Source organism: Mytilus edulis, chromosome 5 (genome assembly GCF_963676685.1).
Source record: "Mytilus edulis chromosome 5, xbMytEdul2.2, whole genome shotgun sequence".
NCBI lineage: Eukaryota > Metazoa > Mollusca > Bivalvia > Mytilida > Mytilidae > Mytilus > Mytilus edulis.
In genome coordinates, this window is record NC_092348.1 from 91,099,624 (window position 1) to 91,119,815 (window position 20,192).

Consider the following 20,192-nt stretch of genomic DNA (forward strand, 5'->3'; position numbering starts at 1 on the left):
TAGGAATATAACGTGCACAATTTCATATAAACCTTTTGACTCTTCATAAAATTCCTTACGATAAATCTCAAACTTAAACATTGGAAAGCCAGGGATCATTTAATAAAGATATAAAAAAGAATATGATTGCCATTTTATTTAGAAATTGAAGGTTTTATTAATGTGTTCTCATTAAAGAAGCCTCAAATTTTCTTTTTATTAATCCAGTAGTTATCCAGAATTACATTGGTCATCTTAGCTCATCTGATTTAATAAAGACCGAGTTTGCCAAAAATGCAACAGTACTGAAGAGGGACAAAAGATACATAAGGACGTTCAAACTCATAGATCGAAAAGAAACTGATTTCGCCATGGCTTAAAAAGATAAAAGACAAACAATTAAACAATATCACACAAGACACAACATAGACAAATAAAGACTAGGCAACATTAACCCAACCACATACTAGGGGTGATATCAGTTGATCTAAGTAGATCCTGCACCTCATGTTTCACCCGTCGTACTGCTCATGTTATTACGTCTAAGTCGGTTGGTCAAATCTGTGAAAGTATCAATATCAATCAAATTAAGAATCGAAATGGGGAATGTGTCAAAGAGACAACAACCCGACCATAGAACGGACAACAGCAGAAGGTCACCAATAGGTCTTCAATGCAACGGGAAACTCCCGCACCCGGATGCGTCCTTCAGCTGGCCCCTAAACAAATATCTATACTAGTTCAGTGATAATGGACGTATCAGACAATACAATTTAATCAATTTAATTGTATTATATAACGATTAACATATTGCAATTTGTATCTTTTTGATAACTTACAGTTAACATTCAATGTAGCTCCAACCTCCTTATCGGCATCAAAAAGAGGATGTTTTATAACACATGTGCATCTTTTACCATTATCGTCTTTTGTTACGACTCGTTCTATTACAGACACTGCTGTATTGCTATTACCAATTTGACTGACATTTGTAAATCCTAAACACTGCCAAACAATAGAAGCAAGAGGATTTCCTCCGGTAATGTTACATATCAGAGTTATCTTGTTCCCTTCTATAACATGTCCATTAGGTATCTGTGTGAGTGACGGAAATGAGGATGGCGGATCTAAATTACAATTAGTTATCATTCAAATACATTTACATTTCGTGACTGTAAACAACAGCATAAACATGATTCGACGATAGCAGATACAGTTTATTCTAAGCGGGGATTTTGTTTTACTTGCATTTTATTTTGTAAAACATAGAATTTGTTTGCTTTAAAATATTTTATTACAAAAGATGTATCCACACGCTAATTAGATCACTGACTACACTTTTTTAATATATTCTTTGAAAGCCATCTTTATCATCATTCAAATAAGGAATAACAGTACTGCAGTGGAAGAGTTTTCATCGGCAATCGGCAATTTAATTGTCGCAACTGCAGTTCTAAGGCGACTCGTAGCAGAGACCAGTAAAACGGAAATTTGCGACCGTCAAATAAAACTTGATGGTGACAACTCTTTAACTACAGTAATGTTATTCAGATTCTAATGCATTACAAGAAATATTAATACGCAAAAGTTTGAAAAAATGGAGTAAGTTCGGTAAGGGCCATATTTGGCCCCGATTAAAAAAATGAATGGTACAAGATAAAATACGTTTTAAATTGTCTTTAAGACATTTGAGAAAGTTAAATAGAACTATTTGTGTCAAAGTTTTATTCTAAAGCATTGATTTCTACATCCAAAATAGGTCAAAATAAGAGATATACCGAAATTTGACATACTTGGTCGGATTTCAACCAAAGTTAGGACCAGGCAACATAGAGCGCAGGCGTCGACAAACTAAATATTCAAGTTAAACATTCAAAATAGCATTACAAACATTGTATTCAAAGATCTTTTTTGTCGACGTTTGGGCTCTATGTTTCCTGTCCAATAACCAATGCAAAATGAACCAATTTTCATTGATTTTCTGTGGAAAAAAAGTGAGTACTGTTTGAAACGTTATCAGTAGGACAAGAATGTAAATTTTCAATAAAAAGGCACATTTCCTATCTAGTCAATGTATTAGCTATGATTCAATGTGATATGGGTCAATAAATCCTAATTTGAACTTTAAGGTAAAAACATGAGCCATTTTAGGGTCTTATCGAACCTACATGTACTCCTTTGAAATAAATTAAAATTCCGCGAAACTGCATGAATACTTTTGGCGCGAAGACTTCATGGCTAAAAGCGACGTCATACAGATGAAAACTTACAAACTGAAGCTTATTATGTTACTTCTTCGTTTTAAATTTGAATAAAATCACGTTAAAACGGTGGTGTTATGTTTTATTGTCGATCATATTGTAATAATCGAATATTTATTAATAAAAAAAAAAAAAGATGGCGGGTCCCTCCTTATTAACGACATATCAACTGTGGATTTGACAGTTACTTAAATCCAATGGAAGAAAAATTGTTACACAAAATTTGCAAAAGAATGTGATTCATATTTAATTGTCAAATTGATATAATTGTAGCTGAGCATAGATCGAAATATATATAAAAAAAAAGTATTGTCTATTACTTCATATAATTCGAATAAAATAAGAGACATTCGAATTATACAACCACATGCATAAACTTTCAGATTTACATTTAAAAAAAAACTCTTACTCAAAATCATTATAACGTCCATTATTAACTCTTAATAACCTACTAGTAATCCTTAATCAGTCACAGTCGTTTAACCACACACATTTTGATACATGAAAATATGACGTAATGCAAATATAAAAATAGTAAACGAGAAAATACAGGCTTGGTTCGTGCTAAAAACGAATAAGAAATATGAAATACAGCCACAAACGAAAACGACTGAATTACAGGCTCCTGGTTTTGGGCAGACTCTAGTAGAATCTGCAGGGTAGAATATGTTTGCGCATTACACCCAACTCTACCCTGTACTGACATAATAGTGTACAAAGGAGCGGAAGATAGGAAATCATTTGCTTAACTCATCAGTTCGACACAAAACATATAACAATAGCTAGCAAAAGACATAAGACAACAGATTTAAGTCTTCAAGTAGTCACAGTTAAATTTAAATTTAAATTAGACTATTTACCGGATTTGTAATCACATAAGCAACACGACGGGTGCCACATGTGGAGCAGGATCTGCTTACCCTTCCGGAGCACCTGAGATCACCCCTAGTTTTTGGTGGGGTTCGTGTTGTTTATTCTTTAGTTTTCTATGTTGTGTCATGTGTACTATTGTTTGTCTGTTTGTCTTTTTCATTTTTAGCCATGGCGTTGTCAGTTTGTTTTAGATTTCTGAGTTTGACTGTCCCTTTGGTATCTTTCGTCCCTCTTTTACAGAAAGCTAGTTCAACGCCTATAATAACAAGATATCAACTTCTACAACACCAATGTATAGGTATCAATTAAATTATAAAGCATACAGACAATAAAATTTAATCAATTTAATTGTTTTATATAAAGATTAAAAGATTAAAATTTGTATCCTATTGATGACTTACAGTAAACATTCAGTGTAGATGTAACCGCCCTATCGGCATCCAAGAGGGGATGACTTATAACACATGTGCATCTTTTACCATCATCGTCTTTTGTTACGACTCGTTCTATTACCGACACTGCTGTATTGATGTTACCAATTTGACTGACATTTGTAAATCCTATACACTGCCAGACAATGGAAGCAAGAGGATTTCCTCCGGTAATGTTACATATCAGAGTTATCTTGTTGCCTTCTTTAACAGGTCCATTAGGAATCTGTGTGATTGACGGAGAAGATGTTGGTGGATCTAAAACAAAATAAGCTATCATTTAAATATATTGACGTTTCGTGATTGTGCACAATAACAAAATCACGAGCTGTTGTAATGTATTTAGAAAAAAAAGCATTGATAAATAATTTATACAATTCGATTGAAGAAGGAGACAACCTTATACCGCTTCATAAACTTTTATTATTTTTTTTTATATAAAATCAAACCTAATAAAACCAACGATTTACTGTTGTTTGTTGATGCGATTGTATAAATCATAACGCTGTTTGTTGACTTGGATACGTTAATGATATTTGTTTAATTTATACACGATAAATTTACAAGTTCTGGAGTTAAATTTGGACATCACCGTACAACATTTAATTGTTACCGTATCCTCGCATCCGTTTTTCAAATCAACTTGGCACGTCACATCTCTGAAAAAAGGACCGTTGCAGGATAATTTCTGGATCGCAATTTGAGGCCAACCACCGCGTGAGTAATATTTGAAATAACATGATTACAATGCCTAGAAACTACCTGTGTTTTATTTAAAGTAAATCAATTTTTAATATTAGGTATATGCGCCGTATAGAAGCATTGCCTTGCTTCATTAAGGACTATGACGTTACTGGAACTCCAATTACAAGTATTGAAAATGACCACGACTCCGAACCAGCTCCAGCAACTGCTAACAGCACAGGGTAAAAATGTACAAACCTGTTCTAATTATCGCAAGTTCACACATGAGAATATGAACTTTAAGGACACAAACGCATGTAAACTTTTGACTGATATTAGATTGTATAAAGATGAGTTGGTTATGAAAACCAAACATGGCATGGCTTTTCCTTGAAAATGGCTGGATCAACTAAATCGAAGACATCAAAGGGTAAGTTAACTACAGCGGACGACCCAGTGTGTCTGATATGTCTATCTTTGCACTGTGGGAGTACGTTAATGGTTAAGCCGAGGCTGCTACATCTAAACTAGTAGCCTTTGCTGTAAACAAGACGTGCTTAAGCAGGCGGCAATATTAAAACAATAGAAACCCCACAAACAGACACGGAAGCTGCCCAATTGAAAGCTCAAAAGAAACATGAGGCCATACGCAGGTGAACCCAAAATGACACAGGAGGCTGCAAGTGCTGTGCGAGAAAAAATAGAGCTTAAGGCCGCTATGAAATTCTAGCCTCACAAAAGAAGCTGCCACCGCAAAAGCTGATGCACTTATCCAAAAATATGACGATTATCATACGTTATGCCAGAAATGTTTGAACTTCCCAAAATTGTTGTATACTAGTATTAGCTATATGGCATCCAGGAAAATTGGATAACACGGGCTTCAAGATACAAGTTCAAGTACGAAGTTGATTTTCCGCCTTTAACAGAATTCTCTTCATACATCCGAAATCAGCAAAACAAAGAACAATCCTGGTTTTGAGTCTCAATCTTACTGGTTTGTTTCAACAGGTACTGGTAAGGTTTATACCTTACTTTAAAATTGAATCAGCAACAAGATCTATAAATCCTACACAAAACAAAGCATCCCTTGAGAGATGCAGAGCGTTCTAGCCAAATCAATCGAGGAACGCAAATAACTGTCTAGACAAAACAACGTTTGCTACAAATGATATGAGTCCACCACACTCAGAAGTTGGGATTGCTTCACTAACATCAATTGTTACCAGTATGGAAATGGGGAGCCGACAGAGTCAGCTGAGACAACTTTAACCTCTGAGAGTTCGACCTGCAAAGATCTACAAGGATTTTACTAGTGAGAAATCTGGTGCCAAGATATCACCTTTGAATGTCTATCACAGGATCAACAGTGGACAAAGCGACCCGTATATACGCTATCATCGATCTCTTGCCTCGCCTGAATTCCTCAATCTATTTTGCGTACGAGATAAACGAAAAACTACACTCTTCTAACATGCATTGGCAGATTAGCTACTTTCGGGAAAAGAGGAAGAAACTTCGTCATGAAATCAGTTCATGATAAAGTACAGTTCGATCTATCTCCATTAATTAAATATGATAACATTCCAAATAATCGGATGCAATTCTGACAGCTGTAGACGCTTTGCATTGTTCACACTAGAACACCCCCGCGAAATCGCGGCCGTTTAGAGTGTGGTTTAAAGTATTAGTCCAGTCGATTTGTGAAACAATTGTTCAGATTGTGGTAAAAGCATCAAATTTTGCAGAGTTTTATTTGAGGTCATAAGTAACATTTATAGCTATGGACCCAATTCAGAAAATCAAAATGGCGGCCATTTTGAAATTGCTTTAATTTTTTTTTTTTTATTAATTATTAAAAATAATATTAAAAATAAATGACTTGTCCAATTTTGATAACCTTTCGTATATTCATCACTAATGACAAAGACTATCATCTTAGGACTGGTAGATTAAAGTTCTGGTGGCCATCTTGAATGGTGGTCATTTTGAAAACACAAATTTCCAGTATATCATTATTCGTTTTAATAAATTGTTATTTTTATTTATGCTTATGTTTTTATGTATTACAACTAGTTTTGTCAATCAGTTATTAATGAGTGTTTCTTACTATATCAGTTATTTACCAAGTGTGGTCATAAAAAGCATGCATGAATAAATGTATTTTAAGAAATTCACAATGTCGTTTACTTGCAGGTTAGCCTATGTTACTTTTTACCATAAAATTTATGACCACTCTATGTCGAAACGGAAATTATTGTAGGTATTGAAATCAATGGAGCTCTAAAACCGAATGCACAATATAGACTGGAAGGAATATTTCGAACGCCAAGAGAGGAAACGTAAGGATTTACAATGCCAAGCAGATACAAAAAGAGCAGACATAGACATGTGAGTCCTTTGTTGTAAGCATATAAAGATGTTGCACATGGAATTAGTTTCTCACAATGTTCAACTGTTCTTGATGACGGCCATGGAATGGGAGACACATTCCAGAATCAAGGCAAAACGAACTAATCCTGTCAAAGTTTGTTTTAAAATACTAGTAAAATAACCAGACACAGTTATGTTGAATCAACAAGAAAAATGACTGCAGGGATCTTTTTGTTTTGTTTTTAGGGATGAGGCATCTGACTATCATCCTGAAGCATCTACAGTAGAGTACATGACTGTGCACTTGAACTACTAACCATTGTTCTCTTAACCAGACTCAGTGCTGACGATTTTTAATTATCACAGGAGCAAATAACACGCTAAATGTTTGTTAAAACTGCACATCAAGGCAATAAAACAGAATTCAAAGATACCGAAAGAAAGTCAGGTATCTGTTATCCATGGAATGGGGCTTGCCAAATTGAACAGATATTGTTTCAATATTTCAGCTTGCTGATATAGGTAAATTGTACAGTAAACGCCTCGAGCAAATCGGAGTTGTCATGGAAAGAATGACTAATCTACCCTTCTGAAAAATTTGATACTAACTACCATAGAAGATATGCAAGCACACGAGAAAGGTAGCGTCGTTCTCCTGATTTTTAACGAATATAACTAGAATAGTTTGAAAAGATAGGCTTGCTACTATCAAAAGCTTTACAGGGATAATTTATGTAGTCTTTCAAAATAAATCACTTTCACAATTATTGAGAAATATTACTCTCTATCTGATGACTGATAAGTTGCAGTTTTATCCTTTCAAAGTGGAGTTGCGCAATTAAACTCTTATAGTTGCGAAATGGTAAATGCTGTCTACAACTCAACGATATTACTGGATGTTGTTTAATTGTGTGACCAGTATCATTCTTATTATGGAAACTAATGTCTATTTAACTGGTTCGTGTTGACAGCTGTTATTGAATGCCCCTGTAAAGCTATTATTAGTATCAAGCATATCTATTTAAACTATTTTGCCTGGTATGGCTAGATGATACCTTCATCCTTTCAAGATGTGGTCTGTTTCAGACCTTAACGATCACCTTCGTTGAAAATCAAGCGAACTAATCTTCATTGCTTGTATTCTTGCAGATCTGAAATGGCAGCTACATTCCATTTCTTTAAGTGTTGGATCAGGTCTTCCTTTCATGACAACTCCAGGTGGTTCAAGGCGTTTACTGTACAAATTAACGTGATCTTCAAGCCCAATATCAGTTCCAGGCCGTGTTCTGTCGATGTATTTTTACTTAGGAATACACAAATACAAGGACAAAAGATTCCTAGCTTTCTTTCTGTTTTTTCTTCTTCTAAGGACTATTTGCTATGTTGTCAAGTTTTATCAATCATTAAGCATGATACTTGTGATATTACATCTCCAGTGCTTATTTTGGCTAAGAGAACATAGTCTTGTAGTACAGGTGCACAGTCATGCACTATTTGTGTAGATTTACATGACATTGCATCTGGAGATCCCAAAGTACATCACCACAGAAAAAAACCACTGCACTGATTGTTCTTGTTGATCCCGTAAAAGTACCACTTTACAGTGTTTGGTTGCTTACTGTTAATTCAAAAGGATGTTTTCACTTTTACAAATAAAACATTTTGTGATCTGAAAATTTGTCTCGACAAAACTTGTCCCATTTTGCCTTGTGGTTCTGGAGTGCTTCTGCAGTTCCATAGCATAGTCTTCATTCAACTGTTTCATATTGAGCGATGGGAGAACCAATTCAAGGCGCAACATCTTTGTAGGCTTGCATCAAAGGACTGATTACCAGCTCAACTGTCTATGTCTGCTCTTTGTGTATCTGCTTGGCATTGCAAGCCCTCACATGTCTTCTTTACACAATTCCTTCCAGTCTATTTGTTCATTAGGTTATTCAGCTCAAGTGTTTTCGATATCTAGCTCCATTTTATGTTTTTAAGTCTACAGTTTTGATCTTTTCCAACAAAGTTCGGACATAAGTGATATCACCTACACGTAATTTCTGTTTAAAAAGTTACTTAGGCAAACGAGAAAGTAAAGGAAATTTTGATACAGATACCTTTATATTGTAACAATGTGTATGTTGCATCTGACCACTCGATTTATATTCAATATAAATTAGAAAAAAAGTATAAATGCAAACAGTGAATTAATTAACATAGTGAATAATGATATATTGGAAATAATTCATGTTTTCAAAATGGACATCATTCAAAATGGCCACTATAAGTCCTCAGATGACAGTCCTTGTCGTTTGTGAAGAATATATCATGTGACTATATAGAAACCCTTCTGCAGCAAGCGCTTTTAACTAATAGAATGTGAATGTCAAATTGAACACCAGACGTAAGCGTAAAGACAGTAAAAAACCTCATTTATTGTGAGATATCATTAACGTCAATTGAGAACAGTTGAACAGTTGTTCATGCATCGTTGACAATGTAATGAAATTTGATACGACTGTCATACAAGTGAGAGGTTTAGCTAGCTATAAAACCAGGTACAATCCACCATTTTCTACATTAGAGAATGCCTGTACCAAGTCAGGAATATGACAGTTGTTATCCATTCGTTTGATGTGTTTGGACTTTTGATTTTGCCTTTTGATATTTGATTTTCCTTTTTGAATTTTCCTCGGAGTTCAGGATTTTTGTGTTTTTACTTTAGAACAGATTATTTCCTAATGACATTACTTGTGTGATATGATACTCATTATGTCTGAAATCAAAGTTTTTGAAAGTTGCTTCAAATAAAGAATATCAACAAAATGATTTATCATGTAAAAGTCTATGGTAAATGACAGGTATACAAATAGTTTGTTTGCTTTATTTGTACTTGTAAAATAAAAATCTCTGTTATTTTATGTTGAGCAAACGGTAGTGTGGATATTGTTTTTTGCGTAACAGGGTCCTTTTCGCAGTTTGCGTTAAAACTATGTCGATTACTTTTTAACATAACAGAAACTGATTCAGATTTTAATAACTAAGACTGTTGGGTGTAAATTTCAGGATAAAAATAATATGTATATGGACGGAAAATATAATTTCATTTGTACTCGCTACGAAACAGGAGAAAAACTCGGCGGGCCTCGCTTTTCGTCGTGTTTCTTAAGCACATACAAAGACATTTTTATTTTATATTTATTTTTATCGAATTATGATTTGAGAGCTCTACCTATTTTGGTTTAAAAAAATTAAGATTTTTTAAGATGGCCGCCATTCAATATGGGTAACATTTAAAAAGAAATGTTCAACAAGACAATTGGGTTCGTGTTGTTTATTCTTTAGTTTTCTATGTTGTGTCATGTGTACTATTGTTTTTCTGTTTGTCTTTTTCATTTTTAGCCATGGCGTTGAAAGTTTGTTTTAGATTTATAAGTTTGACTGTCCCTTTGGTATCTTTCGTCCCTCTTTTGGTATAAGCACTGTCATTCTATTTATCAGGTATCATGTCAATATCTTCCCTTATATAATGTTCATGAATTTTGTTATGTATTTATAAAAATCAAACGTCCGCCATTTTTAAAATGGCCGCATTTTCTACCAATTTCGACTTGCGGAGTAAATCCATAGCTGAAAATTATGTCCATGACATATACTAGTACTCTATTAAATTTCATGATTTTACCACAATCTGACCAATTTTGCCAAAAATCTGCACAAATCGACTGGACTATATGAAAACTGTTGTAGGTTGAATTTCTATAAAAGATTTTATGACTGGAGAATATTATCAAATATATAAAAAAAAGTCATAGGTAATTAGGGACAGGACAGTTTTTTTTAACACTCCGCTTTTTTTTAACAAATCCGTTATTTTTTTGTTTTCTATTAATTTTATCGTTTTCGCGTATTTCCGTACAATGAACAATTTTCGAGAAAAAAAAGTATGTGATGATATATGGGAGTTTTTCAATAAAAAACGTGATTTCTTGTCCCAGCCTATTTAAAAAAAATGTGTTTGATCTTTATACGTAATTTATTTGCGCAGTCAGTACATGGAATTAGGTTTAACATTTTTTAGCAAAGAAACATTCTACTTTTAGAGGGAATTAATAAGATATTGATTCTAGAATGGTTCAAAATAACCAAAATGGCATGTCCCTAGACCTCCAACTCAACATTCATACTCTAAAATATTGTAAACAAAGGTAGAAATAAATGTTGTTTTGACTTAATATAAGTTGTATTATTATTTAAAAGTATGTTTAAAGTCAACATATTTTAATAAACAGCTTTTGACCAAGGGTTTTTAATTTTAGGAGGTGTGTCCTTGACATTTCGACAAAATATCCACTACGAAACGAAGTCATTAAATTTTGCTAATAAACAATTTTATAAAATCAATGTTTGTAAGAGATATAAACATTAGGGTCTTACAATAGAAGTGATGCTTTTATAACGGCAGTTGCATTGAATTGTTGGCAAACAAAATTGAGCACATCAAATGGACCAGAGTGATACCGTATTTTTTTTAATGTCCACTACGAAACGGGTCAAATCTCCTTCAGTATCTGGTTTTAAAGTTATGAAAAAAAATTCAGTGTACAGCTTAGTATGTGTTTTGATGAATTTAATCATTTTTGCTACTATTGCAATATAGGCATTGTGGGGACAAATTAAAACATGTGAATATGTCCACTACGTAACGGTCAACTACGAAACAAGTATGGGTGAAAAACGTTTTTGTTTTCAATTTTATATTCGTGCAAAACAATAACAAGGGTTAGTTTCAGGTAATTTCTAGTATGTTTTTATCAACATAAAATAGGGTTGATGTCAAGTACGAAATGTTTTGTCGACTACGAAACTTATCAAAATGTGCACTACGTTACATGAGTTGTACCTTTATATATGAAGTACTGACTACTCTATATCGATAAAAAAAAAATGGTTCTGCAATTCAGTAAAGGAGATCTTTCTAGTATATAAAGTAACACTAACTGGAATGTCAATAGAAGACATGGAAATGGCATAAGATGTGAGTTGAGAAACATTTTTGTAATAGACAAATGTCCCCTACGAAACAGTACATAAATAATGAGAAAAAAATCATTTTGAAGAGTATTTAAGATTCCACTTTTTATTTGTTGATTTTCAATTTATTTTATCTGAAATTTACACTTTTAATGAAAAACTTCCATATGCATTCACAAATTGTTTTTGTATTACTAAATATCTTTATTCTCTTCACCAAATACATAGGTACAGAGAAGACATGCATGTATAATACAATATATTAACTACATAAACATAAATATACAATATATACAACAACATCAAATACAAAAAGGACTGATTCAGGAGGACACACTTGCTTGTTTATAATTCGTATAAACTTACATACATTTATGAGACCTGGCCTATTTGTAGACGACATAATTTCAGTAAATACTATAATATTTGGCCTTATACTAAAATGTCGATTTATGAATTTATTTCTCTCGTCTTTAAAACGTGAACAATTAATAATGTAATGGAATTCATCTCCGATATCTAGGTTACATAAATTACACTTTCTTTTTTCCCTTTCTATATTGTATTACTCAATTTATTTCACTTGACTGGGCGGAGTTTAACCGATTCGCTCACAATAAACCAGTCCATCTATAGATAGGTGTTTTAGGATAAACTCATCAATGAAGTGTCCAGTCATTGTTTTTTAAATTCCTTTGATGACACTGATAGGTGATTAGAAATCAGTAATAATTATAACGGCTATCATCCTTATCACACACATCTTCAAATAGACTGTCCTTATGCAAATTAAAACGTAAGCTCCGCCCGATCAGTTGAAATGACATTGGTAATACCATCTTCCAAGTTCGACTGGAAGTTTATGGTTACATATTTTAAAATTTACATTATGTCAAAAAATCTTTTTCGTCTAAAATATTAAAATATTCTTCAAAACACAAAAAATTCTTAATAAATACGATAACTCAAGGCTTTGGAACAGTTTTGAATAGTCTCGTTCCATTATTGTTTAAATTGATCACACAATCTTACTTTGATATTATATTTCAACCAAACATCGTCTAAAAAGAGCTGTGTGTTCCAGATATAAGTGAGGGAATCTTTTTTTTGACTAAATTATCATCTCTAAGTCAGTTATTGTTTTCTATGCAAAATAATTTTATGATAATTGAATCAAAGCCTTAACAGGATGAATTATTTGTTTAATAACGTTTTTGTGTTGCACTAGGTGCCTCAACTGTGCAAAATAATTCTGCTGTTTAATGAACATGGTATATTAAAGTACAATTTTGAGGATAGAACACTATTGTAAAATTTGTTGATGTAATTTTCTATCTCTAGTTTGTATTTTAAGTCGTTGTCACAAAAAACACTTTTATGTGTTACGGCTAAGTTTTGAATTTTGAATTTGAAGCACAAAAAATACCCCTACAAATATGGTGAGTAGTAAACGCTCATGCGTTTTCAATCTTCATAAAATATTTTTAAAACTTCATATTTTAGGTAATTGCATTACGACGATAAGTAAGACTTGATTAAACTTGTCATAATAAGGAAGAAGATGTGGTATGATTTCAAATGAGACAACTCTCCACAAGAGACTAAAATGACACACAAATTAACAGCTATAGGTCACCGTACGGCCTTCAACAATGAGCAAAGTCCAAACCGCATAGTCAGCTATAAAAGGCCCCGCAAGGACAATGTAAAACATTTCAAACGAGAAAACTAACGGCCTTATTTTTAACGTACAAAAAAGGAACGAAAAACAAAAAGGTAACACATAAACAACCGACAAACACTGAATTACAGGCTCCTGAGTTGGGACAGGCACAAACATACATAATGTTGCGGGGTTAAACATGTTAGCGGGATCCTAATACTCCTCTAACCTGGGACAGTGGTATAACAGTACAACATAAGAACGAACTATAAAAATCAGTTGAAATTGGCTTAACTCATCAGATGGACAAACATACAAGTGAACGATGTTCTGTTTTTTCCATCCAATATGAGTTGCAATTCTGTTAATATAAACAATGCAATTTCCCGTAGGAACTCCATTAACGGCTAAAACTGCTCCACTTTTACTAATAAATTCGAAAAAAATAATATCGCAGAATGAAAAGCATCAAATTCACTAATTTCTTTTCAATGGGTAAAATGTACAGCTGTATTTTCAAAATGCAACCTATAGCGGCTACCAAAAGATAATTCTAAGACTAAAATATAAATCAGTACACATTCAATTAGTTTAAGAGTGTAAAGACATCACAAACAGTCCGATAACGACATAACCTTCTACAACACCAAAATATATGTATCTATATGATGCATAGTGTTATAAAGTTCACCTCGCTTTATTATCGTATCATCTGTTACAGTTATTATAATTGACAGATCAGCAACTCTCACATGTCTGCACATTCTCAAATAAACATGTGATATGGTATGATACTAAACCTCTAACGGGAAGGATTTTGCCTGATGTTCATATGATGAAATCATAATCTTTCAGTCAGTTTAATTGAAGTCTGGAGCTGGCATGTCAGTTAACTGCTAGTAGTCTGTTGTTATTTATGTATTATTGTCATTTTGTTTATTTTCTTTGGTTACATCTTCTGACATCAGACTCGGACTTCTCTTGAACTGAATTTTAATGTGCGTATTGTTATGCATTTACTTTTCTACATTGGCTAGAGGTATAGGGGGAGGGTTGAGATCTCACAAACATGTTTAACCCCGCCGCATTTTTGCGCCTGTCCCAAGTCAGGAGCCTCTGGCCTTTGTTAGTCATGTCTTATTTTAATTTTAGTGTCTTGTGTACAATTTGGAAATTAGTATGGCGTTCGTTATCACTGAACTAGTATATATTTGTTTAGGGCCAGTTGAAGGACGTTTAATAATTTCTTGTGTCCGAAGCGCTTTTCTGGATTTACCTTCATCTGGAACGCTCAAAGACAAACAATTTGGAATCCGAAGATGTAGTAGTACCGAAACCGTTAAAGAGCTATATGTTAGAAATACCTAAAATAAATAGCCAAATTCATATAAAGCCAACTTTGCCTGAGGAAGTTGAAACCTTAGTTTTTTTTTTAATAATTTCTAAATTCATAAACGGGCAATTTTAGTAGTTTGTTAAATCATGTCAGTACCGAAATACTGACTACTGAGCTGATGATACCCTCGGGGACTGATAGTCCACCAGCAGAAGTATCGACCCAGTGATGTAAAAAATTAAAAACAACACGTTTGATAATTTCTTGCGTCCGAAGCAAGTTCATATTACATCTTGCATATTTATTCATGTCATTACCACATGACATGATCAGGCACTTAAAAGCAGAACATATGAACGTTGAGCGATACTTATATAAGTGCATTCAAGTCAAATCATTCGTTAAATATTTTCCGGGATCTTTAACGTTCATATGCTTAAGTTTTCTATTTGATATACATACAAGAAGATGTGGTATGAGTGCTAATGAGACAACTCTCCATCCAAATAATAATTAGTAAAAATAGTTGTTTTAAAAGAGCAAGTTAGAGCATTGATATAACCTTACATTACAAAACCTGAATGACTAACAACTACTTTATATACTTAATAAACATTCAACTTACATTGAACATTTATTGTCGTCGAAACCGTTTCTTCTACGTTTCCAAAATTACTTCTGCATTCAATATACTTTCTATCATCATCATCAGTTACATTGTTTATGGTCAAATTAATTGTACTGGAGTTGATGTCACAACTCGTCTGATATAATCCCGGATTAGGATCTGCAAAATTTCTGCATGATTCGTTGTTCAAATTGATGAGAAAAGCAATATTTATGTTTTCGAAGGTAAATACCGCAGATGTCCAGCTTTTGATTAAAGAACACTTAAAGACCAGTGAGCTGTATCTCTGACTGTTTGCTATTGGACTGGGTTCTAATGTTATACAGAAAACTCCTGTAAAATTTAATAAAATACATTATGTTAGGAAACAGCTTTGATCTTTAATTATGAATTAGTATTTCTTATTTTCGATAAGGTTAAATAAATTCATGAAATTTATTGTTTTATTGTACGTTATCTAGTTAGACATTGAACATTCGGACATCCGGGTTAGTAATTGCCTTAAATTGTTTACACTTTTAGTAAAAATACTGAGTCGTTAGATAAAGCTTTGTGAGGAAATATTAGGACGTATTCCAAATTACACATAGTGTAAATGTGACAAAACCTCATTTCTTTATCTCATGACGTTAATTTTGTCGGGGATGTGTATTTATGGGGGTATGGTATATCAACCCACATTATCACATTTCCTACACCAAAACGCAGGTTGTCTGTTTTGCTCACACATTATTGTCTTAAAAATAAATATAAAATTGAATTCAATGCGACTGTCAAACAAGTAAAAGGTTTAGTTGTTATAAAGGCTGGTTTAATACACTTTTCCCTACATAATATAATGTCTGTACGAAGTCAAGAATATTACAGTTGTTTTCCATGTGATAGATGTGTTTGAGCTTTTGATTCTACCATTTTAAAAAGAGCTTTCCGTTTTGAGTTTCCATTGCAGTTCAGGATTTTTGTTATTTTTATTTTTCCTTGCAAACCATTCATTCCGGAGTCGTAATACACATGCACTATCATCTTAATCTATAACATGAATCTTGATTGTCGATCAATTCATCTTCAGTATTGTAGGTACAATGTATCTTATTAGATTGCCAGCATCACAGTACCGTGTGAAATGGAGGAGTCGATTTCATGGAAAGGTTTCCGATTATCTGTATCGGATTTTTTGGACGCCCGGGACATTCGAAACTATGTCTGGATCAGCTTTCATCGGTAAATTTTCCAGATGTAGCAATCGTGATGTTACACATCGTCAATGTGATCATCGGACGCCAATACGTTGACCCGTATTTATGGTACTGTTGTTGGGGTAAAACAAATATAATTCGATAAACAATAAACATGAAGTGTAACGACTTCAATCAGTTTTGATCTATCTGCAGACGAAGTAGACAATTCTCCATTTTAGTTGTGTCTAGTCATTGCATATCGTAGGTTCGTGAAATAATTTAACGATATAACTAAATTAAACGGTTGTGTGCCTTATATTAATTTAACCTGATAAGGGATGATTCGTCCGTCTGACGCGATTTTCCAAAATTTCGATATTGAACACTATCAATTTGACATTATTTAATAACAGAATAAAGAATATGTTTATTAAAACACATTTCTCTGTAATATTCTGTAAATTCAAGGTAAATTTTTAAGCCTTCGAAACAGTTAGGTTTGTTTTAAACAGACATATAAATAAACACAACAAAAAACCTGATTGCCTTATACAACCATAATCCGATGAAGAATATCTGTCAACTTGTCAAATGATTAGAGGTATATACATTTCCTTACTACCACAAATGTGACAGATTCTGTTACATCTAAAAAAAGGCCAACACAATTATTTTTGCAAAATAATCCGCTCTAGCCGGTGCTAAGGAACATGAAACATGAAAAAGGTGAGAGTTTGTTTGCTCCGTGTCGAATACCTCACTGTAACTTTGAAGTGAATAACAGCAATACAATCACTGTATCTTTGCTTTTTGTGTGTTTCATTTGTGCATGTACTAATTTTGTGTCATGAACAAATATCCCATATCCTTCGTTTTTCTATTATTACATATGAATGCAGTAATACATAAATACAAAGGCATTCGGAAACGAGTCTTCCTTTTTTAAATTAGACTTTCTGACAAAAAAGGGAAATGACTGCTAATGAATAGTAGATTTTTTTTACGTCAGATCCCTCAAATACTTGCTGAAAAAAAACATGTTGTTTTAAATATGTCGACTTCTAGAGTCTAATGATTCTCTTATTTTCAATATGACTAAATTTACAATGATATGTTTTTGATGAATTATTGTTCATTTGAAAGGGTGGGATTCTTGATCAGTTACAATACCAGATGTAAACAAATGTTAATAATATTTGTTTCGTTATATTTATACATCACTAATCTGCATTAAAATTCTGAAATTGTATGAATAATTCTGTCGAGGGCAAATTACGTTTTACACAATTTTGAGACATAATACAAATGATTAAAACAATTTAATTTAAAGGTAATTCAAAAAGATTTTGCATCCAATTTTGTTTAGTTTTATTTTTTACTTTATAAATTGTCCTTTAAGTCTTTCTCCTTAAAAAGGTTTATGCTGTGTTGTTGTTTTATCTGTGTGTTTGGTTAATTTATACAATTTTTTCTTAAGACGAATTGAAAAGTAAAAAAGGTACATTATGATAGAAAGATTCTGTAGAAATTTTACAAAATTCTGTCAAGTTGTACAGGAGCAATTGCTGATACGTAAAGATGAAGCGTATCAAAATTGTGTGTTTTATAAACAATGTTATAGTACAAATAAGGATTAAACTTTCTGGGTTTTTTTAATTGCTACACGTCAAACGTGCGTTTACCACCCTGTTTGTGCTGTACCAAGTCCCAGAGCTCTGTCTTGTTCGTAGTTTCTTGCCTTTGTTTGTTTTCAGTTTTAGAGGATGCAAAGGGTGGTATTTGTGTAGGCTGTTGTACCCGTGCAGTATTTTTTCTTTTTTTCTTTTTTTCTTTATATTTTAAAATACATTTGTAGTATATAAGGTTATGAAAATGTTCGTGATATAAGTATTTATGTAAACTCATCATAGAAACCTTTATGCAATTTTAAAAGTATGAGATATTCAATACAAGAAGACAATACATTTATTCTCCAATCAAATATTGAATAGCGTTACACTTTAGTCCCGAATATTTCAATGTTATATTATTGACAATCAATGGTGTAATGTATTATTTGTATTATTATTTGTATTATTATGTATTACTCACCTGTGAAACAAGAAATGAAAACAAATAGCCTCAGTATTTCTGATGACATGTTTGCTATATAACATCTTCCGGGTACATTTATTAGGGTACATAAATGTATGTGTATTTAATTCCTTCAAAAGATTTATTGATTGGTTATTGATAGAGTAAAGTTGTTGTTTATGCGATCATACTAAATTTATGTTACGAGACTTTATTAGGTACGATTTAATAACCCTTTATATGTTTTATACAAAAGCATAATACATAATCTATCGGAATAAAGAGAACCATTACATCCTTTTACTTACAATTGAGACCTTATATTGCCAACTATACGATATGGGTGTTTCTCATTACCTATAAAGGTCAAAATGTGCTTATTAACTTCTGTGGCATTTGGTCTTTTGTGGAGAGGTGTCCCATTGGCAATCATTCCACATCTTCTTTTTTTATTATATTATGTAAGTTTCTCGCTTCTTGTTTTATATATAGATTAGACCGTTGGTTTTCCCATTTTGAATGGTTTAATACTAGTCATATTTGGGGTCCTTAATAGCTTGCTGTTCGGTGTGAGCAAATAATCCTTGTTGAAGACAGTATTTTGACTTATAATGGTTTGCTTTTACAGAATATGAAAGTTCTCTCCACAAGAGACAAAAATGACACAGAAATTAACAACTATAGGTCACCATAGTACGTTTCCTACAAATTAAGATTTTTTCCGGCATTCTTGATACAACATATTTTACTATCGAATGACATAAACATCCTTATTTGAAATTAAGGATAAACTGACACATATAATATTATATCACACTGACAAATTTAACATAAAATGTATATCACTACAGTATTACCACATGTGACAATTAGTATGTAAAATTGAGAATGGAAGTAGGGAATGTGTAAAAGAAACAACCCGACCAAAGGGCAGAAAAGTCGAAGGGCACCAACTGGTCTTCAAGACAACGAGAAAAACCATTCAAACGGGGAAACCAACGGTCTAATCTAGATTACCTAAGCCGTATTTGGCACAACTTTTTGGAATTTTCGGTCCTCAATGTTCTTCAACTGTGTACTTGTTTGGCTTAATAACTATTTTGATATGAGCGTCACTGATGAGTCTTATGTAGACGAAACGCGCGTCTGGAGTACTAAATTATAATCCTGGTACTTTTGATAACTATATAAAAACGAAAAGCAAGAACCACTTATCAACCGTATACACATACGACAACCACTATAAATCAAATACCTGACTTAGGACAAGTGCAAACAATTGACACACAATGAACGAATAAATTTGATCAGTGATACAATGTAAATACATAGTTAATAAAACATTGAAAAAGTATAAACCTGTTGTGAAATGTTAAACAATTTAAAAGAAACATAAATTATGAAAAACAGTTACGTCATATTATACACAGGTAATTGATATGTCTGCATATTGATTTATATTTACGATAATGTGCTTGTACTGATGAAAAAAGTTAGTACAAGTTATGCACAGATTGTGATATCGAAAACCTTGGTAAAATAAATATTCAGTTATACAGAGGTTTCTTTGTAACATACAATGTACACAAGCTGAGATATTTAAACACCATAAGAAAGTGACAGGGGAATGTAACAATCTTAAATTGAGAATACATAATTGAAGAACTAACTGTAATATTTGTTCTATCTATATG

The 20,192-nt window shown here is 32.8% G+C and overlaps 1 protein-coding gene across 1 annotated transcript in view; it reads right to left on the minus strand.

Annotated features, from left to right (window-relative positions):
- LOC139524802 (cell adhesion molecule CEACAM5-like) overlaps positions 1-18,649 on the minus strand; it is a 44,782-nt gene extending 26,133 nt beyond the window's left edge. The window contains exons 1-2 of the mRNA XM_071319886.1: positions 18,517-18,649; positions 15,245-15,580 (exon numbers count right to left, since the gene is read on the minus strand). Coding sequence (XP_071175987.1) covers positions 15,245-15,580; positions 18,517-18,565 — 385 coding nt within the window. The 5' untranslated portion in view covers positions 18,566-18,649. The remainder of the gene's footprint in view (positions 1-15,244; positions 15,581-18,516) is intronic.
- Positions 18,650-20,192: the final 1,543 nt, after the last annotated feature.